Genomic DNA, 23,806 nt, shown 5'->3' with positions numbered 1-23,806 from the left:
ATGCAGGAATGTTCTAGGATGGAGGGGTAACAAATAAATATAAGGATATTGCACATTTTTGCATAAGTTTAAGTGGGAAACATTTAACTGTTCATGAGGTAGATTGCCTGGGGGAAGAAACTATTCTTGTGCCTTGCTGTTCTTGTATTTGCGGCTCTGAGGCGCCGGCCAGATGGCAAAAGTTCAAAGATGGGGTGACTTGGATGTGAGGGATCCAGAGTGATTTTCTGAGTCCTTTTCCTCACTCTGGATGTGTACAGTTCTTGGAGGGTGGGCAGGGGAGCACCAATAATCCTTTCAGCAGTCCGAACAGTTCTCTGTAGTCTTCTGATATCTGATTTTGTAGCTGAACCAAACCAGACAGTAATTGAAGTACACAGGACTGACTCAATGACGGCTGAGTAGAACTGTTTCAGCAGCTCCTGTGGCAGGTTAAACTTCCTCAGCTGGCGAAGGAAGTACAACCTTTGTTGGGCTTTTTTCACAATGGAGCCAATGTGATTGTCCCACTTCAGGTCCTGAGAGATGGTGGTTCCCAGGAATCTGAATGACTCCACTGCAGCCACAGTGCTGTTCATGATGGTGAGTGGGGAAAGTGCAGGGGGGTTTCTCCTAAAGTCCACAGTCATCTCCACTGTTTTGAGCGTGTTCAGCTCCAGGTTGTTAAGACTGCACCAGACAGCCAGCTGCTCAACCTCCTGTCTGTAAGCAGACTCGTCACCGTCCTGGATGAGGCCGATGACTGTAGTGTCGTCTGCAAACTTCAGGAGCTTGACAGAGGGGTCTTTAGAGGTGCAGTCGTTGGTGTACAGGGAGAAGAGCAGAGGGGAGAGAACACATCCCTGAGGGGCACCAGTGTTGGTGGAGCAGCTGTTTGACATGAATTTCCCCAGTCTCACTAACTGTTGCCTATCTGTCAGAAAGCTGGTGATCCACTGACAGATAGAGCTAGGAACAGAGAGCTGGGTCAGTTTGGTCTGGAGGGTTGTTGGGATGATGGTGTTGAAAGCCGAACTAAAGTCCACAAACAGGATCCTCACATAAGTCCCTGTTTTGTCCAGATGTTGCAGGATGAAGTGCAATGCCATGTTGATTGCATCATCCACGGACCTGTTTGCTCGGTACGCAAACTGCAGGGGGTCTAGTAAGGGTCCAGTGATGTCCTTCAGATAAGCCAGAACCAGTTTTTCAAACGACTTCATGACGACAGACGTTAGAGCCACAGGTCTGTAGTCGTTAAGTCCTGTTATCTTGGGTTTCTTTGGAATGGGGATTATGGTTGAGCGTTTGAAGCAGGAAGGCACTTCACACAACTCCAGAGATCTGTTGAAGATCTGTGAAAAGATGGGGGCCAGCTGGTCAGCACAGGTTTTCAGACAGGCTGGTGTAACGCCATCTGGGCCTGGTGCTTTTCTTCTTTTGTTTTTCTTGAAGACCTGGCGCACATCATCTTCACAGATTTGAAGAGCAGGAGGTATGGAGAGGGGGATTGCAGGAGGTGTTAATGGTTGTGTAGGGAGATGGTCAGAGTGGGTGTTGGGGGTTTCAAATCTACTATAAAACTCATTCAGGTCGTTAGCAAGTCGTTGATTAGCCTCAGTGCAAGGGGGTGGTGTCTTGTAGTTTGTGATGGCTCTCAGTCCTCTCCAAACTGAAGTAGAGTCGTTGGAAGTAAACTGGTCTTCCAACTTTTTAGCGTAGGTCTTTTTAGCCGCTCTAATCTCTTTGTTCAGTGTGTTCCTGGCCTGATTGTACAAGACCCTGTCCCCATTTCTGTAGGCATCCTCTTTGGCCTGACGAAGGTGTCTGAGTTTTACTGTAAACCATGGCTTATCATTGTTGAATGTTAAATAAGTCCTGGTAGGAATGCATATATCCTCACAGAAACTAATATAGGATGTTACGGTCTCTGTGAGTTCGTCCAGATCGGTGGTAGCAGCTTCAAAAACGCTCCAGTCTGTGATGTCAAAACAAGATTGTAAATCCTGCTCTGTTTCGCTGGTCCATCTCTTCACAGTCTTTACTACAGGTTTAGCAGATTTAAGTTTCTGCTTGTAGGTCGGTATAAGATGAACCAGACAGTGATCAGAACGTCCCAAAGCTGCTCGTGGAACAGAGTGATATGCATCCTTTATTGTGGTGTAACAGTGATCCAGTATATTACTGTCTCTGGTGGGACAGGTAACATGCTGTCTGTATTTTGGCAGTTCACGGGAGAGATTGGCTTTATTAAAGTCCCCAAGAATGATTAAAACAGAGTCCGGGTGTTGTTGTTCTGTGTCTGTGATCTGATCAGCGAGTTTCTGTAAAGCCAGACTTACTTGAGCTTGAGGAGGGATGTAAACACTAACCAGAATGAACGAGTGAAACTCCCGCGGCGAATAGAACGGCTTGCAGTTGATAAACTGCGTTTCTAGATCAGGACAGCACATCTTCTTTAATACAGTTACATCTGTACACCACCGTTCATTGATGTAAAAGCATGTCCCGCCGCCGCGCGATTTCCCCGTTGATTCTGCGTCGCGATCCGCTCTAAACAGCTGAAAGCCCGGCAGATGGAGTGCGCTGTCCGGTATGGCGTCATTCAGCCAGGTTTCCGTGAAACACAGAGCAGCAGAGTGAGAGAAATCCTTATTTGTCCGAGAGAGCAGAAGCAGTTCGTCCGTTTTGTTGGGTAGAGAGCGGAGATTTGCGAGATGGATTACTTGTAGTGTAAGTAGTTTAACAATGTCTTTTTTTATTTTTTGTAATATATTTGTCTTTAATTTATTTTTATTTTATTTATATTAATTTTAGTATTTCAACTTATTTTATTCCAGTTAGGCATTAAAGCAACATACTTTTTTTTTACACCAAAATTATTAAAACTAATATTTTTCTTAAATTAAATGACTAAATCTACTACAATTTTCGAGATAATTTTAAGTGTTCATCTAATATTTACTAACCCTAATTTATAATATTTATTTCATAAAATTTTTATAAAAAATATATAAAATAAATACATTTCATTATTTTAGTTTTAGTTAAAGAAAATTAACTTGTGACAATGGGAAAATTAAGTCGGTATAACGAGAAAACAACTCTGGTTATGTCGAGATAACGAGAAAATTAAGTCGTTATAACGAGAAAACAACTCTGTTTATGTCGAGATAAGAAAATTGAGTCGTTATAACGAGAAAACAACTCTGGTTATGTCGAGATAATGAGAAAATAAGTCATTATAACGAGAAAACAACGCTGGTCATGTCGAGATAATGAGAAAATTAAGTCATTATAACGAGAAAACAGCTATGGTTATTTGAGATAATGAGAAAATTAAGTCATTATAATGAGAAATAAACTGGTTATGTCGAGATAACGAGAAAATTAAGTCATTATAACGAGAAAACAACTCTGGTTATGTCGAGATAACAAGAAAATTAAGTCATTATAACGAGAAAACAACTCTGGTTATGTCGAGATAACAAGAAAATTAAGTCATTATAACGAGAAAACAACTCTGGTTATGTCGAGATAACGAGAAAATTAAGTCATTATAAAGAGAAATAAACTCTGGTTATGTCGAGATAACAAGAAAATTAAGTCATTATAACGAGAAATAAACTCTGGTTATGTTGAGATAACGAGAAAATTAAGTCATTATAACGAGAAAACAACTCTGGTTATGTCGAGATAACGAGAAAATTAAGTCGTTATAACGAGAAAACAACTCTGGTTATGTCGAGATAACGAGAAAATTAAGTCGTTATAACGAGAAAATAAGTCATAATGAGAAATAAACTGGTTATGTCGAGATAACAAGAAAATTAAGTCATTATAACGAGAAATAAACTCTGGTTATGTTGAGATAACGAGAAAATTAAGTCGTTATAACGAGAAAACAACTCTGGTTATGTCGAGATAATGAGAAAATTAAGTCGTTACAACTACAAAACAACTCTGGTTATGTCGAGATAATGATAAAAAATTAAGTCGTTATAACGAGAAAACAACTCTGGTTATGTCGAGATAATGATAAAAAATTAAGTCATTATAACGAGAAAACAACTTTGGTTATGTCGAGATAACGAGAAAATTAAGTCATTATAACGAGAAAACAACTCTGGTTATGTCGAGATAACAAGAAAATTAAGTCATAATGAGAAAACAACTCTGGTTATGTCGAGATAACGAGAAAATTAAGTCATTATAAAGAGAAATAAACTCTGGTTATGTCGAGATAACAAGAAAATTAAGTCATTATAACGAGAAATAAACTCTGGTTATGTTGAGATAACGAGAAAATTAAGTCATTATAACGAGAAAACAACTCTAGTTATGTTGAGATAACGAGAAAATTAAGTCGTTATAACGAGAAAACAACTCTGGTTATGTCGAGATAACGAGAAAATTAAGTCGTTATAACGAGAAAATAAGTCATTATAATGAGAAATAAACTGGTTATGTCGAGATAACAAGAAAATTAAGTCATTATAACGAGAAAACAACTCTGGTTATGTCGAGATAACAAGAAAATTAAGTCATTATAACGAGAAAACAACTCTGGTTATGTCGAGATAACGAGAAAATTAAGTCATTATAAAGAGAAATAAACTCTGGTTATGTCGAGATAACAAGAAAATTAAGTCATTATAACGAGAAATAAACTCTGGTTATGTTGAGATAACGAGAAAATTAAGTCATTATAACGAGAAAACAACTCTGGTTATGTCGAGATAACGAGAAAATTAAGTCGTTATAACGAGAAAACAACTCTGGTTATGTCGAGATAACGAGAAAATTAAGTCGTTATAACGAGAAAATAAGTCATAATGAGAAATAAACTGGTTATGTCGAGATAACAAGAAAATTAAGTCATTATAACGAGAAATAAACTCTGGTTATGTTGAGATAACGAGAAAATTAAGTCGTTATAACGAGAAAACAACTCTGGTTATGTCGAGATAATGAGAAAATTAAGTCGTTACAACTACAAAACAACTCTGGTTATGTCGAGATAATGATAAAAAATTAAGTCGTTATAACGAGAAAACAACTCTGGTTATGTCGAGATAATGATAAAAAATTAAGTCATTATAACGAGAAAACAACTTTGGTTATGTCGAGATAACGAGAAAATTAAGTCATTATAACGAGAAAACAACTCTGGTTATGTCGAGATAACAAGAAAATTAAGTCATAATGAGAAAACAACTCTGGTTATGTCGAGATAACGAGAAAATTAAGTCATTATAAAGAGAAATAAACTCTGGTTATGTTGAGATAACGAGAAAATTAAGTCGTTATAACGAGAAAACAACTCTGGTTATGTCGAGATAACGAGAAAATTAAGTCGTTATAACGAGAAAATAAGTCATTATAATGAGAAATAAACTGGTTATGTCGAGATAACAAGAAAATTAAGTCATAACGAGAAATAAACTCTGGTTATGTTGAGATAACGAGAAAATTAAGTCGTTATAACGAGAAAACAACTCTGGTTATGTCGAGATAACGAGAAGATTAAGTCGTTATAACGAGAAAAGAACTCTGGTTATGTCGAGATAACGAGAAAATTAAGTCGTTACAACTACAAAACAACTCTGGTTATGTCGAGATAATGATAAAAAATTAAGTCGTTATAACGAGAAAACAACTCTGGTTATGTCGAGATAACAAGAAAATTAAGTCATTATAACGAGAAAACAACTCTGGTTATGTCGAGATAACAAGAAAATTAAGTCATTATAACGAGAAAACAACTCTGGTTATGTCGAGATAACGAGAAAATTAAGTCATTATAAAGAGAAATAAACTCTGGTTATGTCGAGATAACAAGAAAATTAAGTCATTATAACGAGAAATAAACTCTGGTTATGTCGAGATAACGAGAAAATTAAGTCATTATAACGAGAAAACAACTCTGGTTATGTCGAGATAACGAGAAAATTAAGTCGTTATAACGAGAAAACAACTCTGGTTATGTCGAGATAACGAGAAAATTAAGTCGTTATAACGAGAAAATAAGTCATAATGAGAAATAAACTGGTTATGTCGAGATAACAAGAAAATTAAGTCATTATAACGAGAAATAAACTCTGGTTATGTTGAGATAACGAGAAAATTAAGTCGTTATAACGAGAAAACAACTCTGGTTATGTCGAGATAATGAGAAAATTAAGTCGTTACAACTACAAAACAACTCTGGTTATGTCGAGATAATGATAAAAAATTAAGTCGTTATAACGAGAAAACAACTCTGGTTATGTCGAGATAATGATAAAAAATTAAGTCGTTATAACGAGAAAACAACTCTGGTTATGTCGAGATAACGAGAAAATTAAGTCGTTATAACGAGAAAATAAGTCATAATGAGAAATAAACTGGTTATGTCGAGATAACAAGAAAATTAAGTCATTATAACGAGAAAACAACTCTGGTTATGTCGAGATAACGAGAAAATTAAGTCGTTATAACGAGAAAACAACTCTGGTTATGTCGAGATAACGAGAAAATTAAGTCGTTATAACGAGAAAATAAGTCATTATAATGAGAAATAAACTGGTTATGTCGAGATAACAAGAAAATTAAGTCATTATAACGAGAAATAAACTCTGGTTATGTTGAGATAACGAGAAAATTAAGTTGTTATAACGAGAAAACAACTCTGGTTATGTCGAGATAACGAGAAAATTAAGTCGTTATAACAAGAAAACAACTCTGGTTATGTCGAGATAACGAGAAAATTAAGTCGTTACAACTACAAAACAACTCTGGTTATGTCGAGATAATGATAAAAAATTAAGTCGTTATAACGAGAAAACAACTCTGGTTATGTCGAGATAACGAGAAAATTAAGTCGTTACAACTACAAAACAACTCTGGTTATGTCGAGATAATGATAAAAAATGAAGTCGTTATAACGAGAAAACAACTCTGGTTATGTTGAGATAACGTGAAAATTAAGATAAGGTGAAAACAAGAAAAAAAAAAAAAGCATTGTCGCTTTCAATGTCATTTTTATTTTATTTTATGTAATATATTTGTCTTTAATTTATTTTTATAAACTTTTTTTTATTAATTTTAGTATTTCAACTTATTTTATTCCAGTTAGGTGCCAAGGCAACATTTATTTATTTTTTACACTAAAATTATTAAAGCTAATATTTTTCTAAAATTAAATTACTAAATCTACTAAATTTTTCAAGATAACTTTGTTTTCATCTAATATTTACTAACCCTTATTTAATAATTTCATTATTTTAGTGTTAGTTAACAACAATAACAAACTATGACTTTTTCTTAACTTTAAAAAATGCACTTTACATCAAAGTTTGGTTAAAATACATTGTAAATCTGTTGTTTTAATAATCTTTTGTTGTGCTTTAAATAACTACATTTGACGTGTCGACTAAAATACTAAAACACCTGTAAAGAACTTGATTATATTTAAAACTTTGGTGTTTTCAATATTACACTATAAAGTTAGTATGTTTAGATGTAATAAATCACAACTTCATTATTTTAAATGTGTAATTACAAATAAAAGCATGACACTAGTTTCAACAGAATTGATATTAAAGTATATTTTAATTTATTATAAATGCTTGTCAGTACTTTCAGCAATATTTTAACCATATTTCAAAACGACAATAGACATACATTTAAATTACAATTAACATCTACGGTCTAAGTTTATTCTCTTCAAATATATTATTTCCATAATAAATACTCATATTAAAGTATGATAAAGTGTACTTCTATGGTAACCAAGATTATGCACGACCGCTTTAATGAAAGCTTTCATATTATAAGCACAATAGACAACACAAATATTTTATTTAATTCGAAAGTAAAGTAGTATTTTGGATGCTGTAAAATAATATTTATTCAATTCTATCATTTATTTATTCTGTTTAACTAATGTTTCTCCTCTGTGAATGTGTTTGTCTGTCAGGCATGTGTATGATAACGTGGGGCAGAAAGCAAACAGGCACATCTATGAAAACCCTTCAGAGCTTTGGGGCGAGACCCCTGACCTCATACTGGCAGTCAAACCCAAAGTGCCTCTGGAGCAAGAGGAACAGGTATGTCATTCACACTTTTTTCTTTTCATTATGAGACTATATTGTTTTATAGTCGATGGGAGAGCGTATTGAATTAACTGATTGTTAACCTCTTCTTTCACACAGGCACATTACTTTATTGATACAAACAAAAGGTTTTAGATGTTTTCAAATTCAGAATAATTATTTTTTGATGGTATTCACAATGAGATTCAATTTGAGTTGAGTGAATTTTTTTAAGTGCATTGATTGGTTATGTAAATGCTTATCTTAATGTGTCTTAGGTAAGAAAAAGACAAACTACTTCAGATGGTTTTTGCATCAATAAAATATTTTTGAGCTGGAAAAACAAAAACATGCAAATAAAATGACTATAATAAAATATTGAGAAATTATTTCATATTCATTTAAAAAAAAAAACTTAAAATGCTTAAAATCATATGAAGGTCATTTTTAAACCAGGGTAATTATAGTTAACCAAAAATAATAATAATAATTAACTGAAATAAAAATCTAATATTTAAAAAAACGTAAAAAAAAAAATCAGCATTTCTCATTTCATTTCATTTAATGAGTACTAAAATAACTAAAAGTGAAAAAAAGAATAAACTAAAATAAAAAATTATAAAAACTATATACTTATAGTACAAAATGTATAAATATTTAAGAAAAAAAACACTGTCAATTTACATAAGATTTAACTAAAATTAAAATTGAAACAGAAAATATTAAAATGCAAATTTATATAATAAAATATTTTAAAGCGCACCATTTTTATTTATTTTTTATTTCCTTGCGATTTCTCAGTCTGAAAAAAAAGCACTGCCTTATCAAGCGCAAAGTTGGGGGTTCGATTCCCCGGGAACACATGATACGTAAAAATTAATAGCCTGAATGCACTGTAAGTCACTTTGGATAAAAGCGTCTGCTAAATGCATTAATTTATTTTTTATTTATTTATTTTATTTATTTAAATTTATATATATGACCATGAGAACACTGCATTTAACTTGAAAAATATTATTTATTTTTTTGAATGATAATATACATAATCATGATTAGTCTTTTATCATTTTAAATTTATTTTTAACAAAAACCAAATGATTCATGAATCAAAAATCCATGTTCCAGAATTGATGCATATGCATCGGCAGGATTGCCAAGAAACAAGTGAATCATTACATCATTATCATGATGTTCAGTGTGTGTCTCCCACACAGAGGGCATCCGATGGATCCGCTTGTGTAACTCTCTGTATTTGGAAAGTGATTGCTGTGTTTTCAGAAGGGTTTTAACCTCTCAGATCTGTCTCCCACTCTCTCCCCCTCTCTCTCTCTCTCTCTCTCTCTCTCTCTCTCTCTCTTTCCTTCCCTTCTGTTCCTCCCACTTCATCCTTTCCCTTCTTCTCCTCATAAAATCACTTTCTCTCACTCCCTCTATTTCCTGCATTTTATCTACTCATATTCGTCATACTTTGTCCCAATGAGCGCATTGAGTAATAATTATTTGTTGATTTATTTATTAGTTAGTTAGTTGAATGCTGTGATGAGTCTTTTGTTTTTAACTCAGCTTTTGATGATACCAAATTTATCAGAAATCATGTATAAATTAAATGAATAAATATAATTTTGGTTTGCATCCATCAAATCAAATTCAAATGAATGAACGTACAAACAAATAAATAAATAAATGTACTCAGTGGGGCAAAAGATAAAGTATGATAAGAACATGCAGGAAATATTTACTTATTTATTTGTTCGATTGTTTTGAGTCTTTTTTTAAGCTTTCTTTTAATTATGATTTATCATTAATTATGCATATTTATTTATTGCTTTTTGGTTGTATCCATCAAATAAAAACAATAAATAAAGTGTGTTTTATTACTGGGACAAAAGAGAAAGTATAATGAATGTAATGAGAAAATAGAGGAATATTTATTTATTTATTTTTCTGACAGACTGATTGATTGATTGATTGATTGATTGATCTGAGTTTTTGTTTGTAATACTTTTTTTTAATACCAAACTTAACAATCATAATATATTATTTGAACTTTTTTGGCTTGCATTCATAAAATAAAATTCAAATGAATTAATGAATGGATAATACTCAAGATAAAAGAGAAATTCTTTGATTAAATCAAACAAGAAAATGCAGGAAACATTTGATTGATTGATTGATTGATTGATTGATTGATTGATTGATTGATTGATTGATTGATTGACTGATTGACTGATTGATTGACTGATTGATTGATTGATTGGCTGATTGACGGATTGACTGACTGATTGATTGATTGATTGATTGATTGATTGATTGATTGATTGATTGATTGATTGATTGATTGATTGATTGATGCCGTTTTGGCATGGTCGTCTTGAGTCTTGTTTTGAACTCCGCGTTAAGCATTTTTTAATGATACCGGACTTATTAATTAATCAAATAAAATTCACATACATAGGCCTACATATGTACATACAGATGTAAATGAAGGAATTAATGATATAAAGAACATTTAATTTGTAGCATTTAATTCTCTAATTACACTTTATGCATAATTGCTGCATACATATATGACAGTACAATACATTTGAGGGTTAATTACAAGCAAAATAACTATATTGCCTAATAGATTTATCATGATCTAGTGGTCTTCTTGCTGCTTCTACTCATTGATGGTTTCATTGGTCCTCTCTCTAGTCTGTGTGTGATCTGGAGCCTGAGGAGACGCCGTCCGTCAGTGATGTGACCATGAGGTCCTCCTGCATGGAAAGTGCAGAAAGAAACTCCAGAGCCCTGAGCATCCATAACTCCATCACCAAGAGTAAGTGATTCTTAATGTTACCGCAAAAACAGGGTAAATGTATTATTTTTAAATGACTGATATAGTTAATGCTATAGGTTCAGACCACTGTTGCTACAGCAGGCCATTATTTGCAGTGGGTTATTAAATAATCCTTCACAAGTGCTTCCACAGTGACTGTGTGGCTTCAAAACATCTAAAGCTTTATTTCAGCTTCTTTTATTTATATATATATATATATATATATATATATATATATATATATATATATATATATATATAATATTTAATTGTAACTTTGCAAAGGTCCAAAAGTAGTATTTGTAAAGGTACAGAAATGTAATAATTATGTATAAAATAACAGTACATAGTGTTCACTGTATAAACTTAATATAGATTAATATTTGTCAAAGCTGTCTTTTGTTGTTTTATTAGCATTCATGACAGCAGAAGGTATTTATAGGCTGTTGTACCTTTAAGACCTGATGTACGGCTCCAAAATAATTATACACAAATGATTTATTTGTCAACTGTTATCATTCACTTAAAATATCAAAGAAAGAATGAAGGGGTAAATAATGCTACAACATGTATTACTGTGTACTGTAGTGTTATATTGGTTTGATGATTACTTTAATGATTTATTTAAAGGGGTCCTATTATGCTTTTTCACAATTTCAATTTTAGTTATTCTGTAATGTTGCTGTTTGAGCATAAAAAAACAGATATCACTTTTCAAACACTACAACGAATGACTTATTTGGACTACAATGCATATTTTCCGGGATTTGGGATATCACCAATATCAACGAATGGAACAAGACCTGGTTCGGAGACACACTAGCTTTCCCAAGACAGACGAACTTAGGGTGGTTACAATCATCTGGGTGTAATTCACGCTCAAATTGATTTGATTTTGACAATGTTTAGACTGAAGCTCGCAGGTGGCTATGGGAAGGGGCATGACATTTCCCAACCACTGCTGCCAATCACAACACACAGTGACCCAGCTAACCAATCACAGCACATTTCGTGTGTCAGAAGGCGGGCTTTCATTTGATGCAGGAACTATTTGAGCCGTTCATGCCATGGGGAGAGAGGTGTTGTAATAATGTAAAATATATGAAAAATAATGTGTTTATTGAGCAACCTAGTATGACAACCTGTTCTAGTATGCCCACAAAACAAAATCATGAAATCATTCTTACTTGTTTTAACTAAAAACAAATGTAGAAAACATGCCTTGAATATTTTACGTCCATTTCAGGGAGAGAAAGATAAATTTTAGGTCATATTCTTTATCCGTTACTACTGGCATTCCTCAAAGCTCTGTCTTGGGCCCTCTTTTATTTATTATCATCTGGTCATATGTTTAAGAAATTTGGTATTAATAGATAACATCCAGATCTATTTGTCCTCCAAGCCTCTACTCTTCTTTCTTTTTCCCTTTTTGACTGATAAGATTAAATCAAAGCCTGGTTTCCGTGCAACTTTCTCAAGCTAAATGCCGATAAAAATAAAATAAAAAGTTATTGGTGACACTAAATCCAATTTGGCAAAATCCAACGGTACATTTACTATTGATAATTCAGTAGTTAGCAATTAAATTATATATATATATATATATATATATATATATATATATGATATAATCAATTTAATACTAACTTTCTGTGTTAGTATATTGCCCTGTTCATCACCTCACCTTCTTTTGTATTCGTTTGTCTTTAGCTACAGGGAGGCTCTGTTCCTCCTCTTCCCCTGGGAGGTTTCATTTTCCCTTACTCCTGCTTTCAGTCTCTTTTGTTTCTAAGCTTTTGTTACAGAAAATGCTGCCTGTTTAAAAATAAGCTGATCTACGACAAGCCTCCGCTCCATAAGCAAATTTAGCAAGCCTTTAAAGATACGAATCAAGGCCTGAATGGCACTGACATTTTCAAATGAGTGTAAAGCTTAGACAGATGGGGGCTAGGCTGGGGCTGTTTGGGATAAGGGTATTAAACAGCCTCAAATCAAGACTCTGTCTCTGGGCCATCTGTTATGTGCCTCTGCCCTGTTCTTCTGCCCCTCGATTGTTCAGCGGTTACATCTTCCAGGCCCTTCTTTAAAATGCATATGGGTGTGCATGTGTGTAAATACTCAACAAACACAGACTGTCAGTAGAAACCACCTCTCAAATTTTGCAGTTCGGGGCAGAGTTAGAAGTTATTGGCAAAATGATTCCGAAGCCTAACTGCAGTTAAAATGTTATTTTCACATATAAATTATTATTATTTAAATTATTATTATCCAATGGAAGGATATATTTTTGTGAATTAAAAAAAAAATCAAAAGGATTAACAATGCAGATGAATTTTCACAGCCTTCTTTGTTCATATTTACCAAGGGTGCCAATATTTTTGGCCATGACTGTATTTTAGTTTATCCTAAATGCTTGTCAGTACATTCACCAGTACTTTAATCATAGTTCAAAGACAATAGAAATAATTATGAAATTACATATAAAGATGTAAGATGTAAGTCATTCTTAGTGGGTCAAAAATCACTCAAAATTTCAGTTTATCACATTAAATATAAATGTAAACTATAATGCATAATGTATTTAACTGTAATTAACATGCCATAAGGTGTCGGAAAACATTACATTTCATTCTTTTAAACTGTATTTTCCTAATAAGGCATCATACATCCTTCACCATGCCTTTCACTTAGATGAACACATGAACTGTAAAAAGTGTTATTAATTTATAGAATGATTTTAAATGCTATATTCAGATTTAAAAACAGACTAAAGGCTTATTTATATTTCTGTGCCCGATTCATGCCGTAAGCTCTGCATAGTTGCAGTGGTTGAAGTGTATCCTGTGCCATACGTCTCTCCAGCGTAACTCATGTTGCATCTACACAGACAGCAATAGCTGTGATTGGTCCAATTTGTAACCAGAGACCCCCAGGATGACTAAAAAAGTGCATTGGGACTGAACGTAATGGAGAACAGAGAAGGTCATAAACCATAAACAAATCTTGTTATCCAAAAACATCCAAAATGTATTTGTTGAAGCATAGAACAATAATTTCAGTCTTAAGAGATGAAGAGAGAACTCCACTAAGCTCCAAACAGTTGCAAATGTGGCTGTCAGCACAAAAAACAAAAAAAAAACATAAATAGAAGCTGCGGTTTATTTGTAGCAATTGCCCAAAATACATTTTATGGGTCAAAATTATTGATTTTATTTTTTTCTGCCATAAAATATTAGGATATTAAGTAAAGTAAATAAAATAAATTCCTACTGTAAATATATTAAAACATACATTAATATGTATTGCTAAGAACTTAATTTTGACAACTTTAAAGGCGATTTTCTCAATATTTAGATTTTTTTTTTTTTGCACCCTCAGATTCCAGATTTTCAAATAGTTGTATTTCTAATAATAAATGCTAAATACTCTCCACAAAGCCATTTTACAATATAGTTTTGTTGATTTCAGTTCTCTCAGAGACCACAGATTCGTCTGAGGAAGAGTGGCAGTCGATTTCTGATCTGGCCAACGCCTGTCGGAACATTCTGGAGGCTTTGTCTCGAGAAGGTGAGAAATGGCAATTTTCAGTGGAAGAAATGTGTCTGAACATCTGAAAGTGTGAGCTGGAGTCTGTTCAGTAAGAATGCTGCTTTGGTTACTTTTCTGTCACAAGATGGAATATTAATGATGTAATTTCCTGCTGGGTTTCAGACCGTAAGTCGGGAGATGGATCACAAGCATCCCCAGAAAACCAGCCAGGTCAGACAGACACCAGGTTTAAAGACGTCAAGGACAGGTGAGGATGACTGTGCCATGAACTCTTCGACATTGGATTACACAGTACTAAATCTGACAGCTTTTAAGAACACCTCAGAAGTTTGGGGACAGTAACATTTATTTATTATTATTTATTAAAAGGAATTAACACATTGAGCAGTAAATCAGCATATTTTCATGATTTCTGAAGATCATGTGACACTGAAGACTGGAGGAATGATGCTGAAAATACAGCTGCGCATCACAGAAATACATTACATTTTACCATATATTCAAATTATACAATACTATTTCACAATTTCACAATTTTAAAATAAGTTTGCATGTTTTGAAGTCCACTTTGTTGTTCAAAGAAATTACAATGGCTGTAGCTTTTTCTATCATAACAAAGTGGCCAGTTATTGAAGATTAAACATTTGAATTACATACAAAACATACTTCTTGTATTACTTTTTCTGAAAATGCAATGATTTGTATCGTAAAAAGCACTATACAAATAAACTTGAATTGAATTGAAGATAGTTTGGCCAGTAATAAACAAGGACTTGATCACCAGTCCATTGACGCCCCCTGGAGACATTTGTTAAAATACATTCTGTTCATAAGATAATTGTTATAATGTATATTATTCATTTTAACAGTGTTGTTCTATTAAATTCTTTGTTACTTTATTGGAACAAAATAGTATTGCCTCATTGATATTATATGTATATTTTAAGTAATTTTAAATTCTTGATTCTTTGGCTTAGGTCTATTACCACCAAAAAATTAAATAAACTGATTAATCAAATTTTTTTTTTTTCAAAATAATCGACAGATTACTCGCTTACCAAAATAATAATTTGTGACAGCCCTACAAAATATTTCTGAAGATCACGTGACACTGGAGTAATGATGCTGAAAATGCAGCTTTGATCACAGGAATAAATTACATTTGAACAGATATTCAGATAGAAAACCAGCTATTTTAAATTGCAATTATATTTCACAGTATTACTGTATTTTTTACTTCTTTCAAAAACGTTAAAAAACGTCATCATTGTGTTTTTTGGTGTTTTTCTTTCTCTCCCTGCGTTCGCAGTGACTCGCCTGGTCACCTTGAGGAGAAAGTGTCCCAGCTAGAAGCCATGCTGAAGCACCTGCAGGACGACCTCCAAAAGGTACTTTGTCCTCTGTGGGTTTGTCACATCACAGCTCTCTCTGTCGCAGCACTCTTCCCACACTGTAACATTCAATACATCCACCCATCCTTGTCTGTATATCTGCCCTGTCCAGTCCTTGCCCTCTTCGCTACTTCAAAGAGCCACTGCTACTTCACAGAGCCAATCACACAGAGGGACTGTAGAGGTAGGGCGGGACAAGCAAAAGAAACCTGTCTTGTCATTGAGCAGGGTGAACAGAGGAGGTGAGAAGATTGCTGGAGGGACAAGCCATGCTCACTCTCAACACTAACCCACCAATGGCAGTTAAGGCAAGTAGAGCATGAGATTTTTACTCAGATTTTAATGAGTAACAAAAAAAAACCAACAACAACATGTTTTGACATTTCTCACTTGATTTACAACAAAATGATGGAAAAGTATAGCTGAAAGAAATAGTTCACCCAAAAATAAACATTTGCTGAAAAGTTTGTTTCCTCATCAGATTTGGAGAAATGCAGCATTGCATCACTTGCTCATCAATGAAGTGAATGGGTGCCGTCAGAATGAGAGTCCAAACAGCTGATAAAAACATCACAGTAATCCACAGCACTCCGGTCCATCAGTTAACGTCTTGAGAAGAGAAAAGTTCCATGTTTGTAAAATGAAATCCATCCTTAAGACATTTTAACATTTTAAACAGTTGCTTCTGGCTAAAACACTAGTTCTCTATACATATAATTGCTTTCTTCAAGGAACAGCCGTCTGTTCTGAATCAGGAGAGAAATCTGCGCAGATCAAGCACCATGTACAAGCTCTAAACAAAGATGTGTGGAGGACGTTCACTGGAGGAAGTTTTATTATCGATTATGGACTCATATTATAGCTGGAAGCGATGGTTTGAAGTTAAAAACATTTTAATGATGGATTTTAATCAAATCGATTCATTTTAATTGATGGACTGGAGGGGTGTGGATTATTATGATGTTTTTATCAGCTGTTTGGACACTCATTCTGACGGCACCCATTCACTGCAGAGCATCAGTTGATGAGACACTGATGCAATGCTACATTTCTCCAAATCTGATGAAGAAACAAACTCATCTTCATCTTGGATGACCTGAGGGTGAGCACATTTCCAGCTCATTTTCATTTGAAAGTGAACTATTCCTTGAAGGATGTGAAGGAGGTGAAGTTAGTTAGTTATTGCATTAACTAACATTAACTAATGGGACCTCATTGTAAAGTGTCTTCATTAACAGGGATTTGTTCGTTTAGATTAATGACTCGACCTTCAATTTCTTGGTTTGGAAAAGCAGTTTTAAAACACAATGTTAAGTTAGAATATGTTGTACTAACAAACTACTAAAAAAATAATTATAACACTTTATTTTAGTGTCATTGTTACACATTTCATGTACTTACTGTAGTAATCACTGTAAATTATGTATAATTACATGCAACTAACCTCAAATCAAACCCTAATCCTAACCCTATACCCGTCTTGTTGATTAATATTGCTCAGTACTTAAATATATAATTACACTGTAACAAAGACACCTTAAAACAAAGTGTGACCTGATGGCAATGGAAAACATAATCTTATCAGCCCTTAAGGGTGAAAGGTTTTTTTTATTCTCACTATTTTCTATTATTTAACAGCAACACAAAATAGGCAAAATAGAATTTATTCAAACTAGAATAAATAAAAAGACCCTGAATTTATTTAAACTAGAGCATTATCTATTCAATTCTATTGAGTTAATATTACTATTAATGGATTTTAAACAAGACAGCATTTTTGTCATTTTTGACACTTTAATTTTGCCATAAAGCCTAACTTGTGTTGGACCTGGGAATGTTCCTTTAAATGATGAATCACTCTGACACAAAGAACATTTCACACTTTTCAAAATGATTTTCCTGCTTATGGGAGCTAAATTTCTTTTGAGTGTTTTAGTTTTGTTGTTATTGCTCATTTGCTACAATGGATGTTAGGAAATGGAGAGATTTGAGGTTAATTTTGATTGGCTGCTAAAAGCACACAGAGTAGGTGTGTCATAGTACACACACACACTCACACACACACACACACACACACACACACAGACACACACACACACACACACACACAGACACACACACACAGACACACAGACACACACACACACAGACACACACACACTCACACACACACACACACACACACACACTCACACACACACACACACACACACACACACAGACACACACACACACACACACACACACACAGACACACACACACAGACACACAGACACACACACACACAGACACACACACACACACACACACACACACACACACAGACACACACACACACACACACACACAGACAGACACACACACACACACACACACACACACACACAGACACACACACACACACACAGACACACACACACACACACACAGACACACACACACAGACACACACACACAGACACACACAAACACACACACACAGACACACACACACACACACAGACACACACACACACACACACAGACACACACACACACACACACACAGACACACACACACACACACAGACACACACACACACACACACACACAGACACACACACACACACACACACACACACACACACACACACACACACACAGACACACACACACACACACACACACACAGACACACACACAGACACACACACACACACACACACACACACACAGACACACACACAGACACACACACACACACACACAGACACACACACACACACACACACAGACACACACACACACACACACACAGACACACACACACACACACACACACACACACACAGACACACAGACACACACACACAGACACACACACACACACACACAGACACACACACACACACACACAGACACACACACACACACACACACAGACACACACACACACACACACACACACACAGACACACACACACACACACACACAGACACACACACACAGACACACACACACACACAGACACACACACACACACACAGATACACACACACACAGACACACACACACAGACACACACACACACACAGACACACACACACACACACACAGACACACACACACACACACACACACACACGATAGAATTACTGCAGACCATTAACATTACCCTACATCTGTATGACTGAAGTGCATGTACACTTGTATCATATTATTGCTTTAAGGTCTCTGAGTCAGGATGAATATTATAGCTGATCCAGGGTCTCAGTTCTCCTTTGTTTGATCCCATTATCCACATAAGGTCAGGAAGGGAAAGCGAGGGTGAGCATGGTTGACTGCATAATGTCCCACAGGTTTCCAGCACACTCATCTAGGTAAATCATAGTCTACTGAAGACTTCAGTCACCTTGAGAGAAAAGTGTGGCCTTATGAACATTATAATACATGCTCAGATAACAGTCTACTGTCAATTGCTGCCATGTTTAGAGGCAACATTGCTCTTTCAGTGTTTTTAGGCGTTAAAATCATTCAGCATGCATGAATACTATGAATAAAATGCATGTGTTTTTCTTTTAAAGAATGTCCAGAGCTTAATGAATGCTTCATGTGACTGATGCAGTATGTCTGATGCCACTTTGGGCTTTGTTTTTATTTTTTTGCTGAAATCAAGAACTAATTTGCATGCAGGTCCTGATTTACTGAGGGATAATAAAAGCTACTAATTTGCTTCTTCAATCTAAAATATACAGAAATTCATTCAAAATGTATTTTGTGGAAAAATAAGCACACCCCTGTTTTGTAGCTAGTCTTGCATCCATTTGACAGAAAAACCTGTCGACATTTGAAGAATTTTCCGTCAGACCATCACCAAACTTTTTTATGATTACTTAATGATTACCTTTATTATTAAGAATTTATTCAATTGATCAAAAGTTGTAAAGACATTTCGATTTTTTTCTAGGATTTATGAACAAACCAGAGCAGTATGATGAGGCTCATATAAAGTGTGGCTCCTGTTTAGGGGTTTTTTTTTACTACTAATTTTATGTTATTATTTTTTTGTAGTTTAAGGCACTTAATAAATGTAGGGGTGTACTAACTTTTTCCACACAAAGAATGGAAATTTAAACTGCCAAATTAATTAATAAAAATACATTTTTTTGCTTTTTAATACATTGCCATTGGTGAAGTGCCAATCAAATATATAAAAACGTTTGGGGTCAGTAAGAATTATATATATATATATATATATATAGAGAGAGAGAGAGAGAGAGAGAGAGAGATTATTACTTTTATTCAGCAATCATGCATTAAATTGATCAAAAGTGAAGACATTCAAGTAAATGCTTTTGCACTTTCTATTTCTAAAAACATTATCATGTTTTTCTTTAAAGATATTAAGCAGCAAAAAGTTTTCAACATTGATAATAATCAAAAATGTTTATTGAGCATGATTTCTGAAGATCATGTGACCCTGAAGACTGGAGTATTGATGCTGACAATTCAGCTATAAATTGCATTTTACTATATTAACACAGAAAAGTTATTTTTCTGCATTTTTGATCAAATAAATGCAGCTTTGTTGAACAGAAGAGACTTCATGACACTGTTTACACATGCAAACCTCTAGTAAATCAGGGCCTCAGCGTAATAATCAGTTTTTTTGTTCATCTAAGGATCAATGTTTGCATTGCATGTAATAGTGTGGCATATTTTGTGGTGTGTGCAAATCAAGCAAGCCATCCTTTCCCCAGCTTCAGCCATCGTCTTCATCTGTGTGTCATTCCATCGATATATTCAGACGTAGCATCCCCTCATGTGGCGTGGATGTGTCCTGCCGATACAGCGTGAGAACGCTCAGACCTGAAAGTGATTATGTTTGCATGCCTCCCACAGGAGAAAGAGGACAAGGCAATGCTGCAAGCAGAGGTGCAAAGTCTCAGGCAGAACAACCAGCGCTTGCAGGAAGAGTCCCAGAGCACCGTGTCACGGCTCATTAAAGTCACCGAACTGCTCTGCAACGTCAACAAACCCTGTTAGCATCGAAGGCCAAACCATGGCAGCAAGAAAGATCAGAAGACGCATGAAAAGGCCAATGAAAATGTTAGCAAATCCCTAAAAATGTATCTTAAGTGACAAGAACATTGATGAGCCTTACTAGAAAAATGCACGAAAACAAACTGATCAGCTAAGTACATTCTTACCCAAATAAATCTTACTATTAGAGTCATCTCGGTTGCACCCTAAAAGGTTTTCAGGGCTAGATTTAAATAGGTGGCTTCATGTACTTCAGTGTATATATTAGAGGAAAATTATAAACATGTCAGTGTAATTGTAACCCTGTATTAAACATCACAGTATCAGAAATAGACAGAGCCCGTTTTCTCTGCTGGCAGTTGGTTAAAAGCTTCTTGCTCATCTCCAGAGTGAATATGCTAACGTTACAACACCACAAGCAAAATCATACAATTTGTGCATTTTGGTAAACTAGTTTTTGTTTTGTTTGTGACTACCCTTGTGAAAAAGAAGTGCACTTGATTGTATTGAATGTGCACTTGTAGTGTACTTCAAATCTTAAAAGTACATTTTTAAAAAACTTGAATTGCAGATAATATAACATTAATGAAATAAAAAGGTACTGTAAGAGACACGTTCACGACTATATTTCTTAATACACTTAAGTACACTTTTAAAAAGTTATAATAATGTCAATTTAAGGTTTCATTTAAAGTACATTTTAAATCAGTTTAAATCATTTTCATCGTACTTTAAAGAAGTACGCTTATTTTGATGTGTTTTTTAATATACTAAAGCACATGCAAAGCACTTGATTATAATTTTAACCATCGTGTGTTATTCAGTATTACATTTAAAGTAAATAAATATTAAAAGCCCTAAATTACAGATGCGTAATTTAAAAAATATATAAGTTTCATTAGGAATTACATAATATTTTAGTTTATCATAAATGCTTGTCGGTACATATCATCAGTACTAACAAAGACAATAGAATTAAGTTAGAAATCCTACTTAAGTGGGTCAAAAAGTCACTGCTGTTTGTCTTTTTTTATAAATGAATTGCAATTGCATGAATTATAATATAAATTTAAACTATAATAATTATAAACTTTTCATTTAATTGCAATTAATAATTTAATTAACATTAACACTTACGTTTATTCGTTTTAAGGGTATAATTTCTGTAATAATACTTTATAAAAGTGTACGTCTTTTTCACAAGTGTACAGAATGCGAGACCATGCAAAATTACTTTCTGCGGTAATTGGATGTTTCTTGTTTTAGCACTGAAAATTTTAGTTTAAAATGAATTCCTGCTTTAAATGCACTGGAATAATTCACTGGACTTGTTTTGTATATTTTATGATTATTACACTTTTCAGATTAGCCTTTTCATAGTCGAAGAACTGTCCAGTCGGAAATAAGTAATGGGACAAAGTGTATGCCGTGATTTGTTTTTTTTTATATGAAGCCTTATGCCTGATCCCACTGAATCTGAACAGCTCTTGATTTGCGAAGAAACTAGTTCTTAGTGTTAAGTTACTAAGGAAAGAATGACTTAAAATAGAGCATTTCTATTTATAAAGACTGCAGTCAATTTGATTCAAGTGTTCTCACAACGATTAAAGAGACAAACCAGACCAGTTCTACTTTGTTCTCACACAAATTTCCGAGTGCTTTATGTTAAACTGTGTGACAGCACATATTTATAAAACTCTTTTATTTTCATATGTGCACCCAAATATCACTCTTTACCTCACCTAAAGGTGCACTGATAATGTGACGAGAAGAAGAGCAAAATGACTGGACTCTTGCCTGCACACACACACACACACACACACACCAAACATGCCGGACTTGAGTACCACCGCAAAGGGAAATGAAATGTTAAATATCCATCCTTCAGCGTTACTCTACATCATACATGTCCTCTCCCCTTCAAATGTTTTTATTTTAGAGTCACTGTGATAACCTGGTACCAGCAGATTCTGATGTATTATGATGAAATCTATATCTTTATTCCTCTGTAGAGACAAAGTAAGTGTTCCTTCCCTCTGATGTTTGCTGATTAGTTGTTGCCATTAGTGGAGAACGTGTTGAGTTTGAAGAATGCAAGCAGACAGGAAGTACACTGATGCAATCGGTAATGCATTTTGTGGGATTTACTTAGCTAAAGAGCAATGTAAAAGAACTACTTCCTGTTTATCTGTGTGCGACATAGTCTTTTAGATCGTAGGAGGCTGTGAACGAGCAATTTCCAAGCCACCTTCTGTATCTGTGTATGTATTTATAAAAATGTAATAACTTATTAATCTTAAAAAAATGTGGATGTTATTGCTAGATATGTATATTTGAACTGGAAGGGATGCAAATTTGTGAGCCAATGAATGTTTTATTTTTTATGTTATTTTAAATTGTAAGAATATTAAGGCATGACATGATAGCAGGTGGCCATATTTTGTTTTACTGGATTAATATCAATCGTTAAGACATTTTCCTTGGTGGAAAACTCCTGAAATTACACTGGAAGTGGCTGCTTGGAAACTTGTGTAACATTCCATCTTTTCATGTTCTTAACAGTTTTATCATTATTAGTTTTTTTTTATTATTATTGTTAATGCTGTATTGTGAATTTACCTTGTGTTCGATACCGAAATGTTAACTCTTGACTGCTGTGGTGACCCAAGTGATTTTCTAGTTTAAAATAACTTTCGTTGTGATTTATGGATTGGATCGGGCCACTTCATCAGCAAAACCTTTCTGAAAAAAAAGAAGAAGAAAAAAAAAGAATGCATTTAGACTAAATTACTTTCAAACACATCTGTGATTAAATGTATTTTAAAGGGACAGGTTTGTTCATGTCAAGCTAATCCCTGTCTTTTTTATGCTATGATGTTTTATGAAGCCATAAATGCTTTTCGACATATACTAATGCTTTATGTTACAGTTCAGTTTTACTGTTGTTTACAAGATATCGGTCCTTTTGT

At 34.3% G+C, this 23,806-nt stretch overlaps 1 protein-coding gene across 5 annotated transcripts in view; it reads left to right on the top strand.

Annotated features, from left to right (window-relative positions):
- The window catches only part of LOC132111014 (signal-induced proliferation-associated 1-like protein 3), a 47,597-nt gene extending 26,533 nt beyond the window's left edge, over nt 1-21,064 (top strand). For 3 of the 5 annotated variants that reach the window (XM_059518188.1, XM_059518179.1, XM_059518194.1), the window contains 7 exons: nt 7,940-8,069; nt 10,749-10,872; nt 14,341-14,439; nt 14,584-14,668; nt 15,731-15,809; nt 15,925-16,120; nt 20,697-20,834. In XM_059518188.1, the coding sequence (XP_059374171.1) occupies nt 7,940-8,069; nt 10,749-10,872; nt 14,341-14,439; nt 14,584-14,668; nt 15,731-15,809; nt 15,925-16,101 (694 nt within the window). In that variant the 3' untranslated portion in view covers nt 16,102-16,120; nt 20,697-20,834. Of the gene's footprint in view, nt 1-7,939; nt 8,070-10,748; nt 10,873-14,340; nt 14,440-14,583; nt 14,669-15,730; nt 15,810-15,924; nt 16,121-20,696 lie in introns of all 5 variants that reach the window. The other 2 variants (XR_009424713.1, XM_059518202.1) reach the window with 2 other exon arrangements.
- Nucleotides 21,065-23,806: the final 2,742 nt, after the last annotated feature.

This window comes from Carassius carassius, chromosome 2 (genome assembly GCF_963082965.1).
Source record: "Carassius carassius chromosome 2, fCarCar2.1, whole genome shotgun sequence".
Classification (NCBI taxonomy): Eukaryota; Metazoa; Chordata; class Actinopteri; order Cypriniformes; family Cyprinidae; genus Carassius; species Carassius carassius.
The sequence above is the reverse complement of the archived record's forward strand: the minus strand, read 5'-3'. Positions and strand labels throughout refer to the sequence as shown.